The 20,011-nt window shown below is 49.9% G+C and overlaps 1 protein-coding gene across 1 annotated transcript in view; it reads left to right on the top strand.

Moving 5' to 3' along the window:
- The window catches only part of WDFY4 (WDFY family member 4), a 232,750-nt gene that overhangs the window by 192,635 nt on the left and 20,104 nt on the right, over positions 1–20,011 (top strand). The window contains exons 47-52 of the mRNA XM_052640371.1: positions 2,825–2,867; positions 4,070–4,189; positions 6,020–6,137; positions 7,508–7,617; positions 17,099–17,252; positions 19,822–19,913. Coding sequence (XP_052496331.1) covers positions 2,825–2,867; positions 4,070–4,189; positions 6,020–6,137; positions 7,508–7,617; positions 17,099–17,252; positions 19,822–19,913 — 637 coding nt within the window. The remainder of the gene's footprint in view (positions 1–2,824; positions 2,868–4,069; positions 4,190–6,019; positions 6,138–7,507; positions 7,618–17,098; positions 17,253–19,821; positions 19,914–20,011) is intronic.

The raw sequence follows: 20,011 nt of genomic DNA, 5'->3' as shown, positions 1-20,011 counted from the left end.
CCTGTCTTGGGGTGAGGGTGAGCTGGTAAGATGTCCTCTGTGAGCCCACCTTGACAGGCCGCCTTCGGGTTAAGCAGAATGACCTACCTAGGCCTCAGTGACTTTAAACTCTTCCATTCTTCTCAGCGCCATCCCAGGTGGCCTGAAGGCCTGGACTCTTGCCCCATAGACGCCATGGCAGCCTGAGCTGGCCGAGCAGGAGGTCTGATTCGCAGGCGGCACAATTATTCTAAGAGCGCTCGGAATGGTACTGGCAGAACAAGGCAGGTCTTGACCAGAAACAAATCTTCACTCGTTTCTCACGCTCTTCTTCCTCCCAGAGTAAAAAGAATCAGTCCCGCTCTAGGGTAGCGTCCACACCCATGAGAGCTATGCCCGCCGAGGGAGCCCTGCACACACCTGTGCTAGCCCGTCCCAGACCCATGGCCGCACCTGCCCCCCAGCACTTCTGGGTCAGCCATGTTTGAAGGGTGAGGTAACAGCAATTCAGAGCAAGCAAGTGGTGGGGCAGAATTTGAACCCGGGTTCTAGTGACTCCAAAGATGCTTTTTCCCATGTGGGCTCCCTCCCACCTTAGATGAGCTTTAGAAAGCCAAGAGTGATCTCTGGCATCTTGTTTAATCTGCAGCTTATGCTATAATTATGGGATAGTATCAATTCTGAAAGAAGTACTTTAATGATGAGATATTCATAAAATTCACACAGACCATTCCAAAAGTTCTATAATTGCCTTCAGATGAACATAATTTTTTGAAAAAAAGAAATCTTTCAGAGAGAACTCACCTTTGGTTAGGTGAGTTTCTGGGCACTACTGGTAATGGTGGTAATGAAATGATGGATCTTCCTTGGAGCTCATAGCTGGTGAAATGAGCAGTTGGATGGTAAACTGCCTTTATCTTCTGCATGCCATTCCACATGATGGCAGTGTCACAAAAGACCACAGGCAAAATTCTAGAACTTTTTCTGGAAAAGGAAAAACAGAGGCCCTCTCTTTTCCTGGACTTTTGCTCCCCTATTCCTCGTCCACTGTCAGATTTCTAAAAGTACCACGTTCAGCAGGCTTTGCTGTACTAACTCCACACCCTTGGGGCTCAGCCCCACATCCTCAGAAAGGCTCAGAACACATTCTTTCCAAGGTCGAGACCTTCGCTGTCTCCAGCCTGGGCTCTGTTCTCATTTGTAGCCTTCAAAGCTTTCTGAAACTGGGGGCTTCCGGTTTATAGACCGGGTAGAAAAGCTTGTCTCCACTTGAGCCTTTGCAAGCTAATGCAATAAATGTGACTACGTTTTGTCTGTTTGCTGCTGTTACTGTGCGCCTGAATAAAATGGACTGAAATGATGATTTCTCTACTGGGGGCAAGAGGTGAATCCCAGCAAGGGAGTTGCTTTCTGTTTGTAGAAAATCTGCCAAGGAAGATACTGAATGAGGAAGGGTGGGGAGCCTGGACAGACACCACAGCATTGCTGTGATACAAAGGTGAAGAGGTGCTGGCCTGCTGGGGCACTCGGGCACCAGGCCTTATCCAATCAAGGTCCAGCCCCTGTGGGCTGAGCGTCCCTGTGGGATGCACGCAGAAGCAGAGTCCCTGGGTACCTGAACAGCACTGAGGCAGAGGTCATGGCTGGAGAGTGGCAGATCTTGATTTGGCTTGGAGGAACATCCGGAACGAAAACCTGGTTTGGGGAGCAGAAGGGGCATCTCAGGGAAACAGAGGAGAAAAGAAATAGAGCTGGAAAAGGAACCACAGAACCTCAGAGGCCAAGGAACTGGGGTTTATACATTCTTGCTGAGCAGAAGCAGCGTGTCACATGGAGAGGTTCCTTCCCTAGGCCCTCCCCAACCCTGCATGCGACACGCTTTGACAACTCTTCCCTACCACATGGCTTAAGATGGTGTTTCTTTGGTTTGATTTGTGTTCCTTAATTATATACGTGGTCATATAAATCGGTACAACTTCCTAAGAGGACAGTTTGGCAATATGTAGCACACTTGATAATTCTCATAGTTTTTAGCCTAGCAGTACTGTTGCCAAAAATGTATCTCATGGATACATTCAGAGATTCAAGTCATGAAATCATTACAAGATTCAAGTCTCATAAATCACAGAGATTGATGTCCAAAGGTGATCACACAAACATCATTCATGAGGACCAAGCCCAGCACAGGGGAAGCTCCCACCAGGTCCCCTCCCTCTGTGCCAGGCTGCCCAGCTACTGTGGCCACAGGACAATGTGGGCACCTCTAGGAGCAGGATGGAGACCCGTGTGGATAAGATGATCCCACATACCAAGAACAATTCCTTTTAAATTGTGTGAGCAAATAGACTGCCATATGGCTAAAACTCTTTTGGAAATTAACTAGATATTTCTTGTGTGGGAACAGTAGTTTGCAGACTATTGTTTTATACCTCATGACTTTCTGTATCGTCTGCACTTTTTAGCCATACATCCACGTGTCGGTATATTATATTCACAAATAATGTACTGTAGTCACATGTATTTTGTTCACATGGGCAAAGGCCAAGCTGTGGTTACGGGAAATCCAGTGTAAAGTGTGAGACTCCAGACCTTCTCCTGCATGGCCCTGGGACATGCTTCCGGCAGCAGTATATTCTGAAATCATATAATAGCAAGGGGGATGGCAAGAACCCAGCCTTCAATAAGGCAGTGTGGGAGCAAGAAGAGCTTGGGAAATAACCTTGCTGCTCTGGGAAGCTGATGGCCATTCTGGATGCCCCAACCCCACAAAGCCCCAGGAAGTTCCACCCCTCCCTCCATTTGTGCCTGAGACATTTGGTCACCACCCTCATTTTCTTTCCCACAGGAGGTACCCCAGCTCTGACAGGACCATGCTGCAGAAGTGGCAGGTACAGTGACCCCTCAGAACACTGTGGGTTCAAGGAAACCCTCAGGAAAGCAAATCAGCAAATAGCTTAGGCCCCAGGGATGAAGAGAGAAAGCATTCTGGTGAATCGGGGGGATCTTGTTTTATTAATTTGTTAAAATGTCTCAAGTATTTCCCTGAAAAGATCTCAGTGATGAAAGGCGATTCTTGAGTCAGGGCTGGGGAGTTAGTGTGAGCATGTATGTACACGTACCTAAGCCCTGTGTGCACACACACGCTCCATCCATGGAGGTGTACACGTATGTATAAATGAACACACAACTCAGGAAGGCACAGCATTCACTTCACTTCCTGGAAGGTCATGTGTGGCTCACAGCCTGGATGAACTGACACTCTGCCTTGGGTTCTCAGTGGAAGGAAAGGACCCCAAGAAAGATAGCCATACAGAGCCCAGGCAACAGGAAAGTAAATCTCGGTCACTCATGTCCAAAATCCTTTCCCAAGGAGCAGGCCAAGGAAAGGAAAGACCGACCACAGCAAGCAGGTCCCATCAGAGGCGTGGTCTCTACCGGCTGCTCATTGGCCAAGTGGCCTTGAATTTTTCCCAAATATAGCCCCTGACTCCATTCACGCCCGTACATCTTGAAACAGAGGGCCCTAAGAATACGGAGTATCCTAACTGGCAGAGTCAGAGGAAAGTTCAGGTTCCTAAGAAAGCAGATCATGGAGCCTGTTGGTGAGGGCCTCTTTCCTGGTAACTGCAAAGAAACCCCAGCTTATATTTTCAATCATAAAGCAGTCAGCAGTAAGAAGGTCTGGTATTTGTGCTATTATTTAAATCAATTTTTGAGTATCACCCAACAGTTAACACAATAGAATGCTTTAGCCTTGGCTTGGACCTCGGAGCTATGTTTTTTCCCGAGTCAACTTCGCTTCCTGACTGTATTTGCTTCAGCACATCTTGGAATTAGCGTCGCCACCCCGAGTCGCCCCAGCCCAGCCGCAAGGCTCACTGGGAGCGGAGTTGCCCGGCTCCAGGTGGAAGGTTCACTGGGAGCGGAGTCGCCCGGCTCCAGGTGGAAGGTTCACTGGGAGTGGCACGGCTACATGCCTTCCCACCTGCGCAGCTCGGGCCCCATGCTTAGGTCTAGGAGTTAGACCCTTGTGGCTCTCAGGAGGAAACCAGCAGTGTTGGGCTTATCCCAACCTTGTCTCTTCTGGCAGAAAAGAGACATCAGCAACTTCGAGTACCTCATGCACCTCAACACCCTGGCTGGGAGGACCTACAATGACTACATGCAGTATCCAGTGTTCCCCTGGGTCCTGGCCGACTACACCTCCCAGGTACGTGTTCTCGTGGGTGGTATGCAGGTGTCCTGTGACTCTTTGACCCTGATGTCCAGAGCACCTGAGGTCATGCAGAACCTCTGCAATGGGCTCAGTCCACCTGGGCCTGAGGGCTGCTCCAGGCTTGGCCCTCACCTGGCCTTTGGAGTCTGGGTGTCTGGGTTCCTGTCCCAGCCCCGCATGACTAGGACAGTATCTGACATGTGCCCCAGAGGGTTTCCTGGCTCACGGCTACGGTGGAGGCAAGAGATGGCCATCCGCTGAGATATTGCCAAGGGCCAACACTGGTCCGTCAAGTGAAGAGGGCCGTACAATGTGTTCCTGGAACCAACATGTAGAGAGGGAGAGGGAGGGAGGGGGAGAGAGAGAGAGACACAGAGATCCAGTGAGAACAGACTCCTCCCCTGTAACCTGACTTCAGTAACTGAGATGACGGTATGTGGAGGTGATGATATCACCCTGGATCTGGACCGAGACATGTAGCCCTAATGGAGGCTGATGGGAAGACTGGCTCGTTGCTCTTTTGCCCTTTGTCCCTGGACCTCAGCAAGCAGAGGAGGGAGGAGCAGAAAAGTGACAAGCTCAGCCAAGGTGATGCCGCTGGGGGACAGCCAGGCTACGGAGCAGCGTCCTGACTGCCTGGGCTCCGGCCACAAGGAGACGTGTGGGGCTGTGTGTGTAAATGACCAGTACAGATAAGCCCTGCCCAGTGCTGCCTCGAGCTGTTTAGACAGCTCACCCCCAGAATTTGGGAAAGGGCCTCAGTCTTTTGTGAGCTCCCATCCCGTGAGACACGACACAGCAAGCCTTTTCTCACAACCCATACATTGCTTCTCATTGCGCAACCATCTGGGACTAAGGTGTTTCAGAAAGGAAACTTGCCAATCCTAGCTTCAGCTCACAGATCACAAATGGGTGGGTCCCCAGCCCATTTTGTTTAGCCCATATCCTGCATGAAAATTTAATTTCTTATCAGTGTTTAAAAAGTGGGAGATTTCTTCTCAAAAGCTGGTATTCCAATACCTTTCAGAGAATTTGGAGATGTGGCAATGGGGAAGCCCCACTCTGCCCTGGCAGCATCAGCTGTAGCCGAGGGGGTTTCCATGGTGCTGTCACTCAAGGGGTCTCAGGCGCTTCACTCCCGCCCCCTTTTCTCACCAGCCATGGTGGCAGGCCCTGCCTCCCCAGGAAAACTGATGATTCACTACTAGTGGAAAGGAAGAGGCATGTAAAGAAATGCCTCCTTCTATAAAGATACGCAAACCCAGAGGACTCCCAGCCCTGAAAACTCTTCACGGTGCCACTGTTGTGTATTCCAAGGGCAGGGGAAGGGGCGCCAAGACTGCTTTCACCACCCCCAAAGGGAGGTGCCTCCCAAAACACGAGGCCATTGCTCTCATTTCCTCCCCAGACGGACACCTTCTGACTGCCTACAAAATCAGTCTGAGTTCTAAGCAAGAACCCTGAACCGCAAACTGCTCAGCGAGGGCAGAAGCCAGGTATCCATTGACAACAGGAATTCTTTTGAAAGTCTCTTGGGTAACTGGTGGCAATGTTCTGATCTGGGTCAACTTGGAAGAGTTCAGTGTGAAATCAATCTTCCCCTCCTCTCATTTTCCATCTCTCCCCTATTAAGTCTTAGTGGATCACTGGCTGTGGGGCCATAAAACCCTACCAGGCCTGCTAATCACCAGAGGAGGGGGGTCAGACCGAACGACAATAAACCAATAAAGAGAACCATAAAACTAAAGACCGTGGCTCCTGCAGGCTCGCGGGGGCACAAGAGGGTCCAGGGGAGTTAACTCCAGTTGCACATTTACTTTCTAGACATTGAACCTGATGAATCCCAAGACTTTCCGTGATCTTTCTAAGCCCATGGGAGCTCAGACCAAGGAAAGGAAGCTGAAATTCATCCAGAGGTTTAAAGAGGTTGAGAAGACTGAAGGTGAGTAGATCCCAGCTTGATTTTTTTCTGCAATGCTCTTTATCTGAATGCTTTGAAGTGAGAGTTGATAATGATTTAGGTGTCATCCAGCCTACAGACAATTGCATTTGGATAGAGAACTCCCTGGAGAAGGCAATGGCACTCCACTCCAGTACTCTTGCCTGGAAAATCCCATGGACGGAGGAGCCTAGAAGGCTGCAAGTCCATGGGGTCACTGAGGGTCGGACACGACTAAGCGACTTCACTTTCACTTTTCACTTTCATGCATTGGAGAAGGAAATGGCACCCCACTCCAGTGTTCTTGCCTGGAGAATCCCGGGGACGGCGGAGCCTGGTGGGCTGCCGTCTCTGGGGTCGCACAGAGTCGGACACGACTGAAGCGACTTAGCAGCAGCAGCAGCAGCAAAGAACTCCCAAACCCAGCAGTCTGCACCCTGGTTGCCTGTGAGAATCACCTGAGAAGCTCGTTAGAAATGTTAATGTCCGGGTCCCAGCCCTGGAAATCATGATTTAAATAAGCCTGTGATGGCGTGCACTCCAGGTGATTCCAACAGGGAATCAGGAGTGAGCGCTGCGGTGCTAAGTGCTAAGACACCTCCATCCCGGGCGCAGGGAAACGACATCCGCTCAGCGCTTTCTGTGCCAGGGCGGGCCAGCCTGCATTAGCACACACAATGGCCCATTGTAAAGAGAAGGAAGCTGGAACTCAGACGTCAGGCAACTCACTCAAGGTCACAGCCTCTGAGCTGCAGAGCCTGCATCCATCTGGCCTAGGACCCGGTTCCCAGACGCATCTTCCCCGCGCTCCCTTCACAGTCTCTGCCGCCTTCACACGCCAGCTGCGCTCTCAGAGCCTTTCTGTTTGTCTTTCGATCTGTTCACCTTTTCAACATCAATGGATGTATTTTAAAGAGAACATTTTCGGTCATATGTTTGATGCCAGCTATACTGGTTTTCTCAAACACTTGGAACTAAAACATGAAACTGCCAAAATAAGGAACATCTACCCGTGAGCCGTAAATGAATACGTGTACCGGAGGCAGCACGTTTCCAAAGGTTCACTCAGCCCCGAAGCCCTGCCTTTGGTAAGCAGGTTCTCTGCAGGCTGAGGAGCTCTTCTGCATCCCACACTGCCCTGAAGGCCCCTGCCCACTTGCTAGGACCCGCGCAATGTGCAGGACTGATACTCAAGCTCTGGGGGGAGACGGGAGGGGCAGGCAGGCCACGGGCGGGGATGCGACCCAGGCCTGTGCTTTCATCGCAGGAGACACGGCCGCCCAGTGCCACTGCTACTCAAGCTCTGGGGGGAGATGGGAGGGGCGGGCAGGCCACGGGCGGGGATGCGACCCAGGCCTGTGCTTTCATTGCAGGAGACATGGCTGCCCAGTGCCATTACTGCACTCACTATTCCTCGGCCATCATTGTCGCCTCCTTCCTGGTCCGGATGCCACCCTTCACCCAGGCCTTCTGCTCTCTGCAGGTGAGCGTCCCTGACCCCCTACACACACACACACGCACACACATGCACACACACAAACACACACACGTGCACGCTCACACACGCACACACCCATGCACACACATGTGCATATGCACACACATGCACATACATGTGTGTATGCACACACATGCACACACATGCGCCCACACGTGCACACCCATGCACACACACGTGTGCACACACACAGAGCTAGCTCTTGCAGGCTAAGAGCTAGGCTTGGACGAGGCAGCTAGAAATAGGGTCCCAGCTTGGACCCCCCTGCTAGAAATCCAGCCTTGAGCCCGTGATCCGCACTTGCCACTGCTTCCAGGACCCTGGACCATCCAGCTGAGGCAAGCTACTCTTCACGGATGCACCGCCATGTCTATCCAACAGTCTCACCAAAAAAACTGAAAAATAAGGAATGAGATATGGGGGGAACATATTCAACATAAACAGGTCTTAGTGGGAAAGGAGACACAGGAAGCTTGAAGACCTCCTTGCAGGTAAGGTAGGTGGTCACAGGCTAGAAAAATAAACACAAAGAAGGAAAAATGAAAATAATATCACTTGTGATGTCAGAATGCATAAAACTATGCTAAGTACAAGTCTGAAGGCTTAAAAAAGACAAACAAATTACTTTTAATACTGAAATGAACAGCTAAACTGGAGAAGGAAACTCACCAATTTGCCTACCCATAAATTAACAGAACATCATGCCAGCTTAAGGTTGCCAGATTTCACAAATAAAAATGCACGATGCCCAGGTAGATTTGAATTTCAGATAAACAGTGGTTTTACTAAAAAATTATTTGCTGTTTATCTGAGATTTAAATTTAGCTGGACATCCTATATTTTACCTGGCAGTCCAATACAGGCTAGAAGCAGGCCAGTATGACCCTGAGTGGATGCTAGTGTCAAGACACATGGAACAGCTGGGATAAAGTGCCTCATGGGAGGCTGGGATGCTTTTCTCTCTCTCCCTCTAATGCTACCACCAGGATCTTGAATTAAGGTTATCCAGGGGCACAAGGTTTGACTGGGGAGAGCCATGGGTATCCCAGTTGCAGATAGCTGGCTCAGCCGACTCCAAAGAGAACACAGCACAGCATCCAAGCTTAGGGACTCTTGATCGAGGCCTTTAAGGGTCCTACAGAATAGGAAGACGTGGCCACGAAGGGTAAGAGGCTGCTGAACTTTCAGGGACTCACTCTGACAGCCAAGCTTCACAAAAGGAAAAGCACGAGTGTCCCAGGAAGTGTGTGTTTCAGTCTGACTTCACCAGCAAGTTCACTCCTTACAGTTACTCAGATGACCTTGACCCCAAGACAAAAGGCCGCTCTGAGTCAGACCTAAAGCAATCATCCGGGCCCTGGGTAGGTACAAATAGGCAATGTCAAGGCTCTCTCTCCAACTGGCAGCAGACCCCTCCTGTCTTGTTTCTTGGCGCAGTCCTCTCTCTCCTTGAAGGCATGGATTGTCTAGACATTATATAACCCCCCTCCCTGGAAATTAACTCAAAAATAACAAGCGTGCTTCCCCTGAGTCTTTCTCAGGCAACAAGCACTTTAAGTAAGTTTGGTTTGGAGGACAAATGGCCCTGAGCTGTTCCCCATGCCAGGAATCCCATCCAGCTGTTCAGCATCAACCCACGTGGAGTGACGAGCCCGCCTACCATGACGGCGCTGCCTCCCATGATGGCTTTCCACCCTGGGAGCTCTGGGTGCTTCAGAAGTTTCCCCTCGCCCCTTCTGTCTCACCAGTACAGCCCCATCTCTACCTGTTGTAAAGGGTCTTCTCACAGAGAGACGAGGCAGACTGAACTAGAAACATCGAACTGTGAGATTTACATCCCAGTTATTTTATTTTATTTCTGCATATCATTTTACTCTGGAAATGAGGGTTAATTTGCACATCTCACTGAGCCATGAGACTAAAGGAGGAAATGCGGGCAAAGCCCCTCGCTCAGGGCTGATGCCATGAAGGGGGTCAATCGCCCTTGTTCCTGTCTTCCCCCTGCCGTCCACCAGATCTCATCTGAGCCAGCCTGAACTGGTGCAAGCTGCCCCTCTCTGGTTTAAGCTAATTCAAGACAGTCTGGACTGTGTCAAAGCATTCCACATGGTGTGAGCCAGATGAAACGGCTGTGCTGCCAACCGACTGGGTTAAAGTCGCTTTGAAGCTAATCACACGGGTCTGAGCTGATTCTAGCTAGTTTGGTCCAATGGCGACCAGCCCAAACTGGCTTGAGATGGTCTAAACCTGTGTGAGATGGTCAAAGGCAATTTCATTTGCTTTTACATGGCACCAACGCAGTCATATTAGCCTGAGTTCTTTTGACTCCAGTGCTGACATCTGATGTGACTCCTGGTTTTTCTGGGTTCAACTCTTTCTGGGACACATTGGCTCATCCAAGTTGACATCTCCATGATGCTTCTGAATTGGTTTCTCCTTCCGACCTTGAACTGCCACTTCTAGTGGGTCACTACTAGTCCAAGCCTTGGAACCAGCCAAAGAACCGACTGACTCTGCTTTTCCCTTATCATAAAAAAGAAGCTGTAGTCTCTAGGGAATGAATTCAACGGCTACATCTGGGGGGAACGTGCATGGCTCCCATCTGCGAGCCCTGGGGCCTGTGCAGACCTCCATAAGAATGATCTGGTATCTTCCTGGAGTCAGGCTTCTCCCTCCATTCCACTCTGCCTCCTAGGGGTAGACTCGTTTCTTCTCAAAAGACTTTTGCTTCACCTCTGTATGGTGACAAAGAAAGGAGCCTCCCTACATTCTCAGCAGCCCAAGACTTCCAGCCCCCATCCCCAGCACGGATCCCAGAGTGGAAAAGCGGAAGAAAGGTGGAAAGGTGCAGAATCCAGGCAGCAAAGCTGTTCTCACTCATCTGGAGAGCAGGGACGTGAGTACGTCCAGCATCTCCAGAGCAGGAGCACATGCAAGAGTCAGCAGAAGAAAGTGCATGCTCTTGCTCTGGATGAAGCAAAGTCTGCCTCTGAGCTATCACGTGACTGAGCCACAGTGACGTGCTGGGTCCGTGACTGGACCAGGAGGGCTTTGGTGTGGAGAGCGGGTGCCTGTGCACTCCCCCTGTGGTCTGATGGAACACAGGTGCAGCGTTCTTTGGGCTGTAGCCTGCCCACTGGGCACTGTGCAGAGGGGTGTGGACAGCTTAAGAATGGCAGTGTGGCATTATTCTGATTCCTAGGAATAAGGTTTGCTTTATGCTTTTCACAGTTAAATCTTATTCAGTTCAGTTCAGTCACTCCGTCGTGTCCGACTCTTCGAAACCCCATGAATCGTAGCACGCCAGGCCTCCCTGTCCATCACCAACTCCCTGAGTTCACTCAGACCCACGTCCATTGAGTCCATGATGCCATCCAGCCATCTCATCCTCTGTCGTCCCCTTCTCCTCCTGCCCCCAATCCCTCCCAGCATCAGAGTCTTTTCCAATGAGTCAACTCTTCTCATGAGGTGGCCAAAGTACTGGAGTTTCAGCTTTAGCATCATTCCTTCCAAAGAAATCCCAGGGCTGATCTCCTTCAGAATGGACTGGTTGGATCTCCTTGCAGTCCAAGGGACTCTCAAGAGTCTTCTCCAACACCACAGTTCAAAAGAATCAATTCTTTGGCGCTCAGCTTTCTTCACAGTCCAACTCTCACATCCATACATGACCACAGGAAAAACCATAGCCTTGACTAGACGGACCTTTGTTGGCAAAGTAATGTCTCTTCTTTTCAATATGCTATCTAGGTTGGTCATAACTTTTCTTCCAAGGAGTAAGTGTCTTTTAATTTCATGGCTGCAGTCACCATCTGCAGTGATTTTGGAGCCCAAAAAAATAAAGTCTGACACTGTTTCCACTGTTTCCCCATCTATTTCCCATGAAGTGATGGGACCGGATGCCATGATCTTCATTTTCTGAATGTTGAGCTTTAAGCCAAATTTTTCACTCTCCTCTTTCACTTTCATCAAGAGGCTTTTTAATTCCTCTTCACTTTCTGCCATAAGGGTGGTGTCATCTGCATATCTGAGATTATTGATATTTCCCCAGCAGTTTTGATTCCAGCTTGTGTTTCTTCCAGTCCAGCATTTCTCATGATGTACTCTGCATGTAAGTTAAATAAGTAGGGTGACAATATACAGCCTTGACGTACTCCTTTTCCTATTTGGAACCAGTCTATTGTTCCATGTCCAGTTCTAACTGTTGATTCCTGACCTGCATATAGATTTCTCAAGAGGCAGGTCAGGTGGTCTGGTATTCCCATCTCTTTCAGAATTTCCCACAGTTTATTGTGATCCACATAGTCAAAGGCTTTGGCATAGTCAATAAAGCAGAAATAGATGTTTTTCTGGAACTCTCTTGCTTTTTCCATGATCCAGCGGATGTTGGCAATTTGATCTCTGGCTCCTCTGCCTTTTTTAAAACCAGCTTGAACATCTGGAAGTCCATGGTTCACAAATTGCTGAAGCCTGGCTTGGAGAATTTTGAGCATTTAGAATTGTGCAGTAGTTTGAGCATTCTTTGGCATTGCCTTTCTTTGGGATTGGAATGAAAACTGACCTTTTCCAGTCCTGTGGCCACTGCTGAGTTTTCCAAATTTGCTGGCATATTGAGTGCAGCACTTTCACAGCATCATCTTTCAGGATTTGAAACAGCTCAACTGGAATTCCATCACCTCCAGTAGCTTTGTTCGTAGTGATGCTTTCTAAGGCCCACTTGACTTCTCATTCCAGGATGTTTGGCTCTACGTGAGTGATCACACCATCGTGATTATCTTGGTCGTGAAGATCTTTTTTGTATAGTCCTTCTGTGTATTCTTGCTACCTCTTCTTAATATCTTCTGCTTCTGTTAGGTCCATACCATTTCTTTCCTTTATCGAGCCCATCTTCGCATGAAATGTTCCCTTGGTATCTCTAATTTTCTTGGAGAGATCTCTAGTCTTTCCCATTCTGTTGTTTTCCTCTATTTCGTTGTATTGATCGCTGAGGAAGGCTTTCTTATCTCTTCTTGCTATTCTCTGGAACTCTGCATTCAGATGCTTTTATCTTTCCTTTTCTTCTTTGCTTTTCACTTCTCTTCTTTTCACAGCTATTTGTAAGGCCTCCCCAGACAGCCATTTTGCTTTTTTGCATTTCTTTTCCACGGGGATGGTCTTGATCCCTGTCTCCTGTACAATGTCACAAACCTCAGTCCATAGTTCATCAGGCACTCTATCTATCAGCCTATTAAACTTTATTAGGCTGGTCTTAGAATTGATGTCTGCCTCTTCTGTTGCTGTGTTTGTTTTTCTGCCTCAAACCTGTTATTACAGTTATCAGCTCAGTTCAGTTCAGTCACTCAGTCATGTCCGACTCTTCATGACCCCATGGACCACAGCACGCCAAGCCTCCCTGTCCATCACCAACTCCTGGAGTCTACTCAAACTCATCTCCATTGAGTCAGTGATGCCATCCAACAAGCTCATCCTCTGTCATCCCCTTCTGCTCCTGTCCTCAATCTTTCCCAGCATCAGGGTCTTTTCAAATGAGTCAGCTCCTCACATCAGGTGGACAAAGTATCGGAGTTTCAGCTTCAACATCAGTTCTTCCAATGAACACTCAGGACTGATCTCCATTAGGATGGACTGGTTGGATCTCCTTGCAGTCCAGGGGACTCTCAAGAGTCTTCTCCAACACCACAGTTCAAAAGCATCAATTCTTCGGCACTCAGCTTTCTTTATAGTCCAACTCTCACATCTGTACACGACTACTGGAAAAATCATAGCCTTGACTAGACAGACCTTTGTTGACAAAGTAATGTCTCTGCTTTTTAATATGCTGTCTAGGTTGGTCATAACTTTCCTTCCAAGGAGTAAGCGTCTTTTAACTTCATGGCTGCAGTCACCATCTGCAGTGATTTTCGAGCCCCCCAAAATAAAGTCAGCCACTGTTTCCACTGTTTCCCCAACGATAGCCTCTTATAATCCAGAAAATGCCGCACATGAGCAGTGTGGCCTGGGTGGGTGCACACACAAGCCGTGTGACTCCGGCTTCCGCTGGTGCTGTGCTTATCCCCACTCCTTGGGGTGTGAGACTGCTGTCTGCTGAGCTTGCCTCCTTGGATGCTGTGGTCTTGGGAATCTTGCCTACAGGGACCCAGTGTCTGTGAGCCTTCAGACAATTGAACAACCAGGAGGCCATGCCAGTCTGGGGCCACAGCCCAGGCCCCCATTTCCACCCTGGCAAGAGTCCCAATTGCTCTCAGGCCTGAGCTGGGATCCAGCCCGGGCAGGGCAGAGCAAGGCAGGCAGCGCCCCAGCAAGGGCACAGTGCCGCCTCCGCTGCCGCTGCTGCATTTAATAAGAAACCGAAATCAAGTGCTGTGTTAATTAAGTCACAGCCCATGTGAAGTCAGCTGTTACCAGCAGTGGGGAAGAGTTTTCTGAACCACCTGAGGCGAGGCGACTGGTTTTGTGTAAGACATATGCCAACTGCAGAGAGAGCCAGGGCCTCTGGGCAGCACTGGACACAGACCTCTCACCTGGGGGCTCCGTGAATGCCAGCCCCTCATGGAGTTGTGTCCATAATAAAGGTGTCATTATTATTACCATTGAAATGCCCATCCAGGGACGCAGGTGCACATAGATTCTGTGTCCTCATACAAAAGGAATAGCTCCTTCAATACAAAAACTCCTTTCAAGGTGTTTGCAGTTTTAACCAATGCACTGTAATCATGAACTTTACTCTGATTTTAACTCCTGTCAAATATTCAGCAACAGGTCAAAGTGGCCTTGCCAGTCACTTCTTCCTGCGTCACTTGCTTTCAATTTTGATTCACCTCTTAGTAAAATTGAGCACCTCTTAAAGTATTTTAATTGACACAGATACTTAGGATTGTGTTATTCCTGACCCCTTCAATTTTGGGAATATTCTTCTAGGGTCTTTACATATGAGTGATGTTGGCTGGGCATAGACTGTAAGCTTCTGCCTCAGAAACCTACGGACTTAGCTGCCTTGTCTTTTGGCTGTAATGTCACCTGGGAAATCTTCTGCCAATAAGTAGCTCCTCTGTTGATAAGAGTAACCTTGCTATTAATTTTTTTTTTGGTCTGTTTGGATACTTGGAGGATTCACTAATCTTGATATTCAAAAATATCTGCAGGCTAGATTTAGGAGCAGATCTGGGCCCAGAAATTCTCTCTGACCACCCTGTTTCCATCGACTCTCTAGACCAAATTTGGTTGTTGCTTGATTTTGTTTTGAACTTTCCTTATGGGGGCGCTCTGTAAACCCTGACTCTGCTTCTCTGCCTTGCTTCTTCTCGCCTTTCCTCCTCCTGCCTTCTCTTCGTTATCTCCTTCCTTCCCTTCCTGAGACTCAAGCTCTGATGGGACTCCTTGCTGGCAGCCACCAGAGTCTGTGTCAACCCACAGACTTTGTAACTAATATGAGTTGCAAAGCAGCTCCACTTTTCCTTCCAGGGGATTCGGAGTTTCTTTTGTATTGCAAAAGTGAGCAAACCCATTAATTTTGAAACAAATGTATGCAAATACATTTATTAATATAGGAAATAGGAAAATCAGTTATTGCTTCCTTTATAAATAATACAGGCTTAAGTTTTAAAGATATTACTTTTGCTAAAATGCATTAGACAGCTGTGAAAAAAATAACATTTTTCTTTGTGGTAATATCTTTAACCAGATTTGTAGCACTAACAATATTCCCCATGTATATATTATTTTTATTTAATACAGGTAATCTTTTTATTACCGAATCATATTGTTTCTCAGGAGATTACCATCGGCACTCATAAAAGCTGCAAAAGGGAAGTGGACGACGAGGCAGCATCAGCCTCCCTCCGATGTGAGGCTCGGGCTGCAGATTAAATACACAAAGCTCTTAATACATTTCAATGAGCCACTTGTTAGGAGCAGATTTATTTAGAAACACCCCCTCCACCATTTTGTTTCCATTTCAGTTTGAATATGAGAGTGGGCTTCATCCCCTAATTTTGCCATTGTTTAGTCACTAAACAGCCTGTCCGACTCTTTTGTGACCCCGTGGACTGCAGCCTGCCAGGCTCCTCTGGTCATGGAATTTCCTAGGCAAGAATACTGAAGTGGCTTGCCATTTTCTTCTCCAGGGGATCTTCCTGACCCCGGGATCGAACCCGCACCTCCTGCATTGGCAGGCAGGTTCTTTACCAGTGAGCCACCCGGGAAGCCCTTGCCTAATTGGTTAAAACCAAGAACAAAATGATCTTGGAGAAAAGCCATATCTTTCAGCTGCCCAAATACTGTGTTTGGCTGAAACCCCGGGGGTAACTGGGTTTCTTGGTGTCCCTGACCCTGTGCAGAGAATGCTAGCATATTCTTTACACTTCGTCTGCCACTGATGGTGGGAAACCTCGGTCCCTGAAGAGAGAAGGGAGCTGATGGAGCAAAGGAGGGCACTGGCAGTTTGAGTTCTATCCCTTTGTTCTTCCGGCCACATGTGCCCTCTGCAGAGGCTGGCAAAAGAAAGGCTAGTTCTGGCTGAACAAAAAAGGCCCCATTACAATGGGGACAATTGAATTACTGAATCCCAGAGAGGAGGTGTCCCTTGGGCATCCCTAAACTTAAGCCAACAGACCCAAATCCCAGCTTCAAAAACTCTCTTTTGAAGCCCCTCTGCCCACAGCATCTTCAGTCCTCCAACTGGGACCTCTCTGCCTCCTCCCAATGCCCAAGATCACATGATGAATAAGGGTAGTGTCGACTGAAGAGATATGACAATTCAAATGAGAGGCACAGAGAATCCAAGGAAGGAATTCGAGCTTGGCTCAGCTGCCGACCTCAGGACTGCATGGACCCATCTGTGGCAGTGGGCCTTGGAACAAGGTTGATCCTCATGAAGCACCATATGTGACCCTCATGAGCACTCCATCCTCAGATCAGTCCCCTCTCGTCAAGGCCGCTATGTTACATGTCACCAGGGCCCTACCTGACCTGCTTTCCAGGCCTGCCCTCAGCTCAGAACATCACCGTTTTCTCCAGCACCAGGCTTGCCGTCTCAGCAGGGGCTGACTTCTCCAGGAAACTTTCCCGCACGTAGACTGTCTGACCCACCCCTTGTACTTTGACTCAGAGCTGACCCTCAGTGAGTGTGTCAAGTGGTCAGATGAGTGACTGTGGTTTTCCTGTCTCTGATCTGAACTCCGGTTTCTAAACTGGGGAAACATTGCTCCCTTAATCACAGTGGACCATGCATCCTGCGTGGAAGCTCTGGTGCAGGGTTCCAGCGAACCGTCAAAGCGATTAGATGCCTGAAGAAACAATTGCCCACGTGTGTGGCCTGATGTGTGCACGTGTGTTGGGGAGTGAATGAAAGGGTCTAATGGCAGAACCCGTGTCTGGGGGACAGAGTGGATGAAGAAGGCCCACTCTAGTGAAGCCTGTGCACCCCCAGTTATCACCACACAGTTGATCATGTCACCCCTTTTCTGCTTAGGGTGGAAGCTTCGATGTGGCAGATAGAATGTTCCACAGTGTGAAGAGCGCATGGGAATCGGCCTCCAGAGAGAACATGAGTGATGTCAGAGAGCTGACCCCGGAGTTCTTCTACCTGCCTGAGTTCCTGACCAATTGCAACGCCCTGGAGTTTGGTGAGTGCAGCAAGGCTCCGGGGCTGGACAGCTTGTGGGTCATGACATCAGTATCTTTGCTAAGCGACCCACCCCCCACAGGCCCACCCCAGACCAGTACGGTGGGCAGATTAGAGTGAGGCCTCCACTGGGTGGTGTCACTTGACGAGGAGGTGGGAGCCAAGGAAGTACATTGCCCCAGGGTGCAGACCACCCACAGTTCTACCCAGGGCCTCCTGCCAAGGGTCCCCAAGGCCCCAGTCTGCAGCAAGACGGCGGCTCGGGAGCAGGAGCCCTTGCTGACAGCCAGGCCTGGCACTGCCCTGCTGAACGCCGCAGGCAAGCCCTTTCTCTGCTCCACTTTCCTCCAAGTCCCACCAGTGGGTTAACCTGCGAGCAGGACCCAGACGCGCTGCCTCTCCCGGCACAGGCTGCCGGGGTGCCCACGGGCACCTTGGTGGCTCCTTCTCTTTCCTGCCCTCCAGACCCCACAGCAGGGTGAGCCATGCTTTCTCATCCACTCCTTTAGAGGAGGGACACAGATTTCAGGAAACCCCGGAGGGCAGGCCCCCTGGCAACTGATGCACTTTGGGAGCCTCCACTGGGAACCTCAGGGTGACTTGGGGAGGGGATGTGGTCGGAACCCCCTGAAGGGCATGGCCCTCCTCACCCAGAGGTGCGTGGTGAATCACCCACTCTGAGGAGGCCTTTGTGAGCCAGCACGGTGCCCACCCGTGCTCCAGAGCCCCTCTTCCTCAGGGCCCTCCTTCCTCTAAACCACGCAGATGGGGCCCGCACCTCAAGCCAGACCAGGGGCAGGCCCAGGAGAGCTGCCTCAGGCACTCGCCTCCTGTGCGGTGGTCTGCAGACAGATCACCAGCGGGGCATTTAAAGCATCCCCAGGCCCAGCCCATCGACTCTGAGCTCATGGGACTTGGTGGCCTTGGCAATGCTCATGTTCTCAGATGCTTCACTTGTTTGAGATGAGAACCTGACAAACATAAAGGGCAGTTCCCACAAGGTGTGATGAGACCATGAGAGGAGCGAGTCTGAACCAAGGAAGCCGAGAGGAGGGTCCCAACCGGCCTGGGGTGAAGGGGGCACAGCGGGGAAGGCGCCGGTTCTCCTTGGCAGTGGAGGCTGGTTCTCTGCTGGAGGGGAGGTGCTCAGCGGCAGATAGAGCCTTCACGCCCGGGGCCAGGGATCCTCAGGGAGGTCAGAAAAACAAATGTGGCTATTATGCACCTACTGTATGCAGGCCCTTTTTAGGCACTGGGGATTCAGTTATGTGTCCTGGGGCGGATCGCCTGGAAGGTGTTAATATTCTGTGTGAGGGGGTGGGGGAGGAAGGACAGAAAAGAATAGGCAAATAAGTGAAATACCTGTCAATGCTGAGGAAGTCCTATAAGGAAAGAAGGCAGGAAAATGGCTTGAGGTGACTCAGTGGCCATGTGTGGAGAAGGACCTGCCTGAGGAGGTGACAGGTGTGAGCTGAGACTGAATGATGGGAAAGGCCAAGCCAGCCCTGCGGCCAGAGAGAGGGAGAAAGGATGCTTTCCCCCAGTTGCACCTGTGGGCTCTGGAGGGTTTCAGAAAGGCGACAGCTAGTATTTCCTGCTGCTGCTGAGTCCCTTCAGTCGTGTCCGACTCTGTGCGACCCCATCGACGGCAGCCCACCAGGCTCCCCTGTCCCTGGGATTCTCCAGGCAAGAACACTGGAGTGGGTTGCCATTTCCTTTTCCAATGCAGGAAAGTGAAAAGTGAAAGTGAAGTCGCTCAGTCGTGTCCGACTCTGTGCGACCCCATGGACTGCAGCCTACCAGGCTCCTCCGCCCATGGGATTTTCCAGGCAAGAGTACTGGAGTGGGGTGCCATTGCCTTCTCTGAGTATTTCCTGAGCAGCCATCATATGCCTGGAACTATTCTAAGCATGTTATGTGTATTTTCTCTTCTGATCCTTATGCCAGCGAAGGAGGTAATAGGTAGGGAAGTGACTCCCCGAGACGTTAAGCAACTTGCTCAAGGTTGTGTGGCTAATGGGGAGGACAGAGACGTGGGCTTGAATCCAGGCTCTTCTCCTTGGTGTCTGGGGAAGCTCCCTCTGCAAACCTTCTGTCTTCACTTTAAAAGTGGAGAGAAAATACGTAAATTATCGAGTTGACTGAAGAGTCAATAAGATGATGTGTGCCAAGCACCTAGCACAGTGCCCTGGCATAGAGCGAGATGCTCAAAATGCAATAGCTTTTCCTGTTACTGTTATTATCTTATTGTTTTAGTGCTGTATAAAAAAGCACCTCCATGAAAAGGCACAGAGTGAGAGGAGGGAAATTTACCAACAATGACGACCCAACCATTTTATGCACGGGCACTGCTTGGAAGCAAGGAGGCTCTTATGGAGGCCCGAAGGCTTAGAATCCGAGGAGTATTTCAGGCAGATAGGATGGGGTCATTTCCAACAGAGGAGACAGGAAGCAGTGCAGTGGTCTATCCAGGAATTCCAGTACCGGCCAGCACAGCATTTACACCCCCGACTCCTAACCAGTTTGGCTTCCCATTCACCCAAAGACCTGCTGTCTCTCACCCTATTCAGGCTGCATGCAGGATGGAACAGCACTGGGGGACGTTCAGCTCCCTCCCTGGGCTGATGGAGACCCCCGGAAATTCATCAGCCTGCACAGACAAGTGAGTTGAGTGGGGTCACGGCAGAGTCCCTGGTATCCTGAATGAGGACCTTGGTGTGCCCTCCACGTCCATAGAGGCTATCTGTCTGAGTGGAGGGC

The sequence above is a fragment of the Budorcas taxicolor genome, chromosome 5 (genome assembly GCF_023091745.1).
Source record: "Budorcas taxicolor isolate Tak-1 chromosome 5, Takin1.1, whole genome shotgun sequence".
Classification (NCBI taxonomy): domain Eukaryota; kingdom Metazoa; phylum Chordata; class Mammalia; order Artiodactyla; family Bovidae; genus Budorcas; species Budorcas taxicolor.
This window is presented reverse-complemented; position numbering and strand designations above follow the sequence as displayed.